Source organism: Neophocaena asiaeorientalis, unplaced genomic scaffold (assembly GCF_003031525.2).
Source record: "Neophocaena asiaeorientalis asiaeorientalis breed wild unplaced genomic scaffold, Neophocaena_asiaeorientalis_V1.1 scaffold91, whole genome shotgun sequence".
Classification (NCBI taxonomy): Eukaryota; Metazoa; Chordata; class Mammalia; order Artiodactyla; family Phocoenidae; genus Neophocaena; species Neophocaena asiaeorientalis.
Window position 1 is genome coordinate 9,786,280 of NW_020173198.1, and position 8,175 is coordinate 9,794,454.

At 49.8% G+C, this 8,175-nt stretch overlaps 1 protein-coding gene across 1 annotated transcript in view; it reads right to left on the reverse strand.

The window, feature by feature from the left end:
* XYLT1 (xylosyltransferase 1) overlaps positions 1-8,175 on the reverse strand; it is a 304,620-nt gene that overhangs the window by 295,546 nt on the left and 899 nt on the right. The window contains exon 2 of the mRNA XM_024744361.1: positions 8,061-8,173. Within this exon, the coding sequence (XP_024600129.1) occupies positions 8,061-8,173 (113 nt within the window). The remainder of the gene's footprint in view (positions 1-8,060; positions 8,174-8,175) is intronic.

Here is an 8,175-nt window from a genome sequence, read left to right on the forward strand (position 1 = left end):
TGGAGGATCTCGGGAAGGTCCTCCCAGCTTGGCCAGTGGACAACAGGAAAGGCTGTGGCCTAGTGCTGGCACATCTCATGACTTTTAAAAGGCATTCCAAACATCCGTGCTGTCTTCTATCCTAATCCTTACACTTCAGTTTTTATTTTAAGACAGTGTGGGCCAAAAGAAACCTACCCACGGGCCGTGAACACGAGGGCCGGTCTTGCAAACATCTCTCGTGGTGAGGCTGCATCAGGTGAAGGTGGGAGCAGGGGCTGTGCCTCATCGCAAAGCCCTCCCAGGCGGGAAGGTCCCTGCATCGCAGGTGAGGACACCAAGCCCCAGGAGGCGAAGGAACGTGTCTGGGTCACACACTGCTCCCCCAACCTGACACTTCATGACGCGCCTCCCAGCCCTCCCAGCTTCCAACCAGCTGCTCCCCTCACAAACCACATCTCTGGGTTTGTCTCTGGGCTCCTTATTCGGCCAGAAGATGTGCTTGAACTCCATGGATGGAGCAGTCAGGCCTCAAGTCTGGCAGCTTTGGGGGTGGGAGGAGACTTGAGGGCTTCCAGGCCCCTGAATCACACTATTCCTGGCCCCCACCTGACAGAGGACACCTTTCTCTTGTGTCCAAGAAGCCACTCTGGACCGGAAAGGAAGCTCTCTGTTGACAGGCCGTGGCCCTAACCCTCTCCTGCTGGACTAGCCCTCCCTGAGGGGAGGGGCACATCTGTCCTGTTTCACAAAGGCAGTCCCAGTGCTGGGCACGGTTGGAGTGGAAGATGGGTGGATGGGTGAATGGGTGGACATGTGGATGGATGCAAGGGTGGATGCATGGAAGCATGGATAGATGCATGCATGGATAGGAGGGAGGGGAGACAGGGCAGGGGTAAAGGACAGGGGACTTACTGACTCTGAATTGGGTAGAAACCAAGAACGCAACCTTTGGGGTCACCACGAACCTTCAATTCCTAGTCTGGTTCCCTCTTATCTCTTACTTTCATCCAACTTATTGTCTTGCTTTTATTACTTGTAATCAGTAAAACAGATGAGACTAAGAGCCCTTAACTTGCAGGACAAGGATTCAATAAGATCATGTCTTCCCAGTACTTCACAGTGTCTAGAGCAAGGTAAACATTCAATAAACAGAAGCCCCCCTCCTTCTCATCAGGATCATAGTTACAATGTATGTACCCCTTGGGTAGGGGACGTTTGCATCAATCTCTCTGCCCCATTAGTTCAACTCCTTTGGGCTTAAACCATGTGACTTGTGGCCGAGGATTACAGCAAAGGATCCCCTGGGAGGAGAAATGCTTGTCATTAGCATCCACGGACACATCAGCGTGGATTAGATGCCCAGATAAGCAAGCAGTCACCTGGCTGGAACAAACCAGGCCTGACACAGAACAAATCCATTTTGTTGCCCTCAGAGGGCCCTGAAGGAGATTTTCTCCTCCCCCAGAAGACTGGAGAATGCCTTTAGGGTCCCACCCCTTCCCCATCTGGCCAGGTGTCTGGGCTCGCAGACTCTGACAGTAATCACTCCAGCTCCCTGCTCACTACAGTGTTGACGGGTTGAAGGTGACACACACACTGGCCCTGTCCCCGCCACCTTCTTCTCAAGGCTCTGGCTTTCGATGGGGGAGGGAGCAGCCCTACAGGGATCAGAAGGGCGCAACCCAATGAGTATCTGAGGGCAGACAGGTAGTTTCTGTTGCAGGTGGAAAGAAGGAAGTGCCTGCAAGACAATCAGCCTGCGTGTTCTTGGTGATACCTCCTGGTTTCACCCAGGCTCCTGGGGAAAAGTCATCGGTGAGCAGACCAGCAGGAGGCCTGCTGACGATGAATGAAAGTCTGTCTCTCTGGTCAAGGAAGCTTGCATAGCACCCTCTTCCCCTCCTCCCCTGGCTGGGGGAGTTGAATTCAAAACACCTTCCTCCACCAACTCAGCAGTTCAAGTTCAATTACTCCCTAGTGTGCATGATGCATATTTCACTAAAGGGTGATACCTTCTTTTCCTGGACCATAAAATCCTGTCCTTGGAGCAGGGCACTGTGACCGAATCACTTACCTATGCACCTCCTTAAATGAGGTCTGTGATTCCAAGGTTGGGGCCCTTCACGAGATGCTTAGAAGAGGGAGACTGTGGAATAGAGAGACTGAGAACACAGACTGCCCGGGTTCAAATCCCGGCTCTGCCATTTATACTGTGAACCTTGGGAAAGTTACTTAAGCTCCCTACGCCTCAGTTTCCTCACTGTAGCATGAGGTTTAAATGAGCTAATATTTGTAAAACACCCCAAACAGGGCCTGGTTCTATTAAGCATCGTGACTGTTGGCTGTTGAAACATAACAGTGCATTCCTTAAAGGAATAAAATACATAAGGAGGACGAGAACAGTGCCTGGCACATCGTAACTGCTACATAGGCATCATTACCGTTACTATGATTACCCTTCTATTTGTCTCATTATTCAGGGGTCTGATTCAAGGAAAACTGCGTATCTCAGGGTTGACACATTTTTAGGAATCTGCAACAAGTGAGAAATGTGGTAGGAAGATTTTCAGGAATGAGCTGGCTACATTTAGGGTTTGTCAAAGAACTACACAGGCAAGGCACTCTGAAATCTGCACATCGATTGGAATGGGGCAGTCCTGGGTCTGGATCCCAGTCGTGCTGCAACCCCAGCATTGCAAGCTGCTTCCCTGCTCTGAGCCTCAGTTTCCTCATCTGTGAAGTGGGGACAGCAACAGTTCTATCCCACAGAGTTAGGAAGATTCACTGAGATAGTGAGGTAATATCTGCAGAGCTTTCATTATCCCTGCCACGTAACTGGTACTCAGAAGGGCAGCAATCTCTAGCCAGGAGTCCTTAGTCTCAATTCTGTATATAACACCTTCTTACATCCTGAATTATTTTTTGTGTGAGCAATTAACATCATATGTGCATGATTTATGATTTGTTTTTAAACTGGACACTGTACAGTATCTTTTCATTTTTGTAAAAATAACATACTATCAAGTTTGTCTTTAGATAGCCCTGTCCTTAATGGTATTTTCAATAGCCACCAACCTTGCCTGGTAGAGTACAGGGGTTTAAATTGGCACAGAAATTTAAAGCAGGTTTTATTGGTACGTGGTACAAATTAGTTACAGATAGAGTTTGGCTTTTTCCCCATCTTCAACTGTCTTTGATTCAACTTGTACAAAATAACTGTTGTTCTATTAACTGTATACCATTCTGTGATTGCAAATTAATAATAATAGTAGTAGTAATAAAAAAGATAACATCATATATGCAAAACACCTGAAGGATGCCCGGCAGCTGGCACTCAACAATGCTCCTCCCTCCCCCACATTCCATCCTGCTCCACGGCTGACACACAGAGGAGTTGGACGCACTCTATTGCCTTGGATTACACTCAAGCCTTACTTGGCTTGGGAAAATGAATAATTGCGGAAATTTGCTTATTTTCAAACATACTAAGAGTTTCTTTTTAAGAACAACGGCTCACATTTGGCCGTTGTTATTATTATGTGCCAGGCGCAAATTGGCTCCCACATATTATTACATTTCAGCCTCTCATAACCCTATGAGGTGGCCCTGATTTTCAGAGGAACGAAGTGAGAATGACTTGCCCAAGATCCCAGGGGTGGCCAAGAGCAGAGCCGGGACCTGAACCCGGCAAAGGCGGACCCAAGGATAGTTAATGGAGGCCTCTTTCACTTGTGCTGGGGCCTGGCACGGGTTTCATGTGACTCTTCCCCTGTTCCCATACCCCTTCCTTTGAGCTTGGGTTTTGTTGAGGTTGAGTTTGTATTTTATTTATTTTTTCATGTTCCCTAAAGTATTTTCTCTCTGGTTCTGGTAGATAGGGGCTGGGGGCAATAGAAATGGGAGATGCAAAGGAAAAACAGGGAGAGTTGTAAGTGACAAGTCTTAGGGCAGTACTGACCAAGATAGAGACCAGGTCCAATTATGCTGGCAGCGTGCATTTTTGTCTTTCTGCATGTAGATTTAAGGCCCCAGTGGTCATAAATAACTCTGGGTGGAAGGACAGACACTTACTGCAGAGATATCCTTAAGGATATTTTGTTTTCTGGGGAAACACACACACACGCACACACACACACACACACACAACAATGTCAGATATCTGCTCTAGCTCAAAGTAATTTCCTTTTCTATTAAGACCATGGATCAAAGTTGGACAATCCCCAGCAAACAGGAACTTATGCTTTGGCTTCCTATTTGCAAAACAGCAAGCGTCTGACACTCAACCTTCTGGAAGATTAAAATAAAAAGAATTGATAAACTAGAGAGAACGTCTAAAGTGTAAGACTGGAAGGAAAGTGAATATATATGTAAAATATATATAAGCATATAATAATTTCTACTTTTATTTATCTATTTAACATTTTCCAGTACATGATTAAGCAGATGGCAACATTTGCATCAAGATAAATATTGTTCAGTGATGCATATTTCTGTATACAAAGTGTAATGCACTGCTCAGGCAGAATAAAACTCCATTGAGAGTGTGAGAAAAACAAACCATCAATAAAATACCCTCTGTTCTCTCTGGTCTCAAAACATTTGGATGGAAAGAAAAGCTACGCCTCTGAGGCTGTTAGAACCAGAGGCGATCTGGATACAGAGAACCAATTTTTCAAAGTCACTGCCAATGTCTGAAGAAGTCCTGAGTTATCTGAGTAATGTGAAGTATGAGGAATTTCTGCCGAAAAATCAACATTTCAAAGGAGTCAGACAATACAAAAAGTCCGTTCTACTTTAAGAGTGAGTGTGTGAGTGTGTGTGTGTGTGTGAGTGTATGCACGATAAAAAATTAGGTTTCTTAAATGAAACCTACTGGGTAATAGTTTATCTAAGGGCACAAGCAATAAATGTGAGGGCCTCAGAGGATCACTGGGGGCAAAGGGAAAGAAAATAAACATTCGTTACATTAACATACAGTTCTCTTTCATTCTCCCCAAAATTGATTCAGAACCTGTAGTGTGATCTTTTTGACACTCTCCTCAATGTTTTCCCTCCCTTCATAAGCGAGCCCATCTGTTTCTTACATTCTGAGATGACAATAAAATCCACAGCTTACTGGAGACCCAATGAAGGGATGAGCATCACGGCCGCAAAACTCAGCTGCCATCCACCCAATAATTCTCATATGTAAGAGCTCTGACAGGGGTGGAGAGGAAAAGGGGAGCTTGCGGATCTTTTAGGGATATGCCCGGCTCGCCGCCACCTGCACTCTCTCTGGCTCTGTCTGCTTGAGAAACTGGGTGTTTCGTTTTGACTTCTTAAAACGCACCAAAATTACAATCAGGTCCTTCCATTGGGGTGCAGCTCCCCAAACATAAAAGGTACAAGCTCTGGGAGGGTGAACACAAGGAAGCAGCAAGGTCTGGTTGAGAAAATGCTCTGTCCACAGCGCCTGCCTGACACTCCTTGGGACACACCCACTGCCACTACCACCAGAGCCACAGAGTCCCTCTGCATCCCAAAACCACAGCTGTCCTCCCCACCTGCTTCCTCCGCAGAGCACAGAGACAAAGCATCATCTCCCAAGCACGTGCCTCACCAGCTCTTTATGAGAGTCATCTGGAAAATCACGGGGAATTTTTTTTATGTCCCACTCCTGAGTCTCCCTCCAAAGCATCACACACCGGCAGCCTCGGCAGGGTTTGCAAACAAACCATATGTTCTGAGGGCCTCAGTGGCCTGCCGAAAGGCCTGGTCCTCTCCTCCCAGCCTGCAACCTAAGCTCAGACAACGCCGGACTTTGGGAACAGCCTGCCCCCTTCTGGTCTCCTTGAGCTCTGTGGAAGGGCAGGGCTTGGGTGGGCACAGCTAGAGAAGGACAGACCCTCAGCTCCATCCAGCAGGTCTGTGCTGTGATTTCAGGATCTAGCAGGGCACTGGGGTAGACGTCGGGGAAAGGAAGAGAGAGGACACAAAAAGATAAAGTACAAATCCAGGAGAGACAGCAGTGAACAACCACATGGTAGACAACCACAAAGAAGGGAGAAGGGCAGAAAAAACAAAATACAGGTATGTCTATATCGGAAGAAATTGAGACACTGGGAGATGTGTGTAGGGGGATAGTCACTGAACTTACAGGTGAAAGCAGAGTTTCAGAAAAGCAAAGCAACTCTGCTGCTGGAACTGGTGTTCCAAAAGGAATAAAAAAGGAAAAGTGGCACGCTCCCACTTACCTTCCCAATTGCAAACCTCAGTGCAGCCGAGCTGGGGGATGAGAGAGTAAGACACAGAACTGAACGCACAAAGAGCAGGTGTGGACATAGGACCCAAAATGTCAGGGACCCGGGAAGAAATCAACCAACCAGGCCTCCTTCCTTCCCTCCGCTTGTTTCAACAGGTGGTATTTGCCTGGAAAGGCACCTCCTGATGCCTGTCTGGACCCCCGGATACAAAGGGTACAGTAAGCCCTATGCCTCCCACGTGTTCCCCAGGCTAGTGGTGCATGTCCTGACCCCCTCCCACCCCACCTCCCCGCAGGCCTCCGAATCTAGAAAGAACTTCTAATTGCGTTTCTGCCCGGACACAACACAATCCACTCCTGGAGTTCAAAGGCAGTGTCTGAGAGTACTCTTTGCTATAAATAAGAGGCATTCGGAATGTTCTGGTTCTCCATCAGGAATCTCACTCCACTCTCCTCCCCACAAATGGGGAAAAGATGTCTCTCCCTGCTACCCACACAGACCAGCCAGCAACGTGAAATGCCATCGCATCACGTCTTGGGCTGGCTCAGCCCACAGGTACAAAGAGCAGCGCTGTGGCAAAGAGGGTCGCCCTGACTCCAAAGAAGTTTAGCAGATCAAAGAGCATCACGCTGTGTCCGAAGGCAGCCTTCAGTGAAGCCTCCCCAAGTGACAAACGACAGAGACATGCATTCAACACCTGAGAGCCTGAAACTACCCCCTGGTGTCTAATGTCCGCAAGGGCTGGGAGAAACTCTCTAGGCAATCGGAGTAATGAAGATACAGACAGACACACAGCACACGTCGTTATGCCTCAAGACAGACACGCCCACAGGGCACTGAGACCCTGGCCCAAAGTTGGGGACTCTGACCTCTCCTGTGTGGTCCTAGCTCAGTGGGCTAAACAAATCAGCCCAAAGACGGTGTGAAAGTCACCCCTGGAGAAGTTGGGGGCAGGGTAGAAGACACCCTGATGGCCCCAGAAGATCTGCGGAAGGAACAGTTTCAGAGCCTGGTCTGTTCACACCCAAGGAGGGCAAAGTAAACCCACAGAAGCCTAAGTCGAGATGATGTGATCTGAGACACAGCTGGTGACAGGAATTAGCCACACACACAAGACAGAGAGCCAAACACAACCACCTAGGAGAAGGGGCCATGCCCTGACACTGGAGAGAGGGCACCAGGACAGGGCAAGGTTAGACACGGGCAGGGTGGAGACAAGAGTCTCAGACATCCAGGGATGGAAGACAGGAGACTCAAAGTAAGACCAGGCACCCAAGACTGAGTCTTGACTCCGGGGCACGGCTGAGGACTTGGGACACCGATCCCAGACCCCCTCCCTCTCAGGCTAGGCAAAAACAACGAGGCAGCAAGCTGAGGACTGAGTTGCCTGCACCCAGCTGGGCAAAAACCAGAGATACGGTGAGAGCACCACCGCCTAGAGCAGCAGCTGAGGATCCCGGCACGGTCCAGGCACTCAGACCGGGAGCGAGGCGCCAACACCCACATGCACAGAGCAAGTCGGGGCGCCCAGCGAGAGTGACGGGGTACAGGGGCCCAGCCAGGCTCCGGTAACCCCCAAAGCGCCTCCTCTGGAGATAACTTCCCCAGACCCCAAGGGGGCAGTCCTCAGACTCGGGATGGGGCAGCCCTCGGCCCCTGAGCCTGGGAAGGGACCGAACCCCGGCTTCCAGGGGAAAGAGATGTGGAGCCAGCAGGCTTGGGGAGTCCCGGTCTGATAAGCGGGGTTCAAGGGCTGGGGGGCGTGGGGTCGGGCCGCCTGCCCGCTTGCCTCCCTCCTTCCCTCCGGGACGCGAGCCGAAAAGGCATCTTACTTACCAGCGCCCGCGCGGCCAGTGCCCCTCGGCTGGCCGGCTGCTGCGCGCGGGGTGCTCCGGGGCCGCCTCCTCGCGCCCGCGCCGGCGGCCCCCGTCCTCCTCCGCCTCCGCCGCCT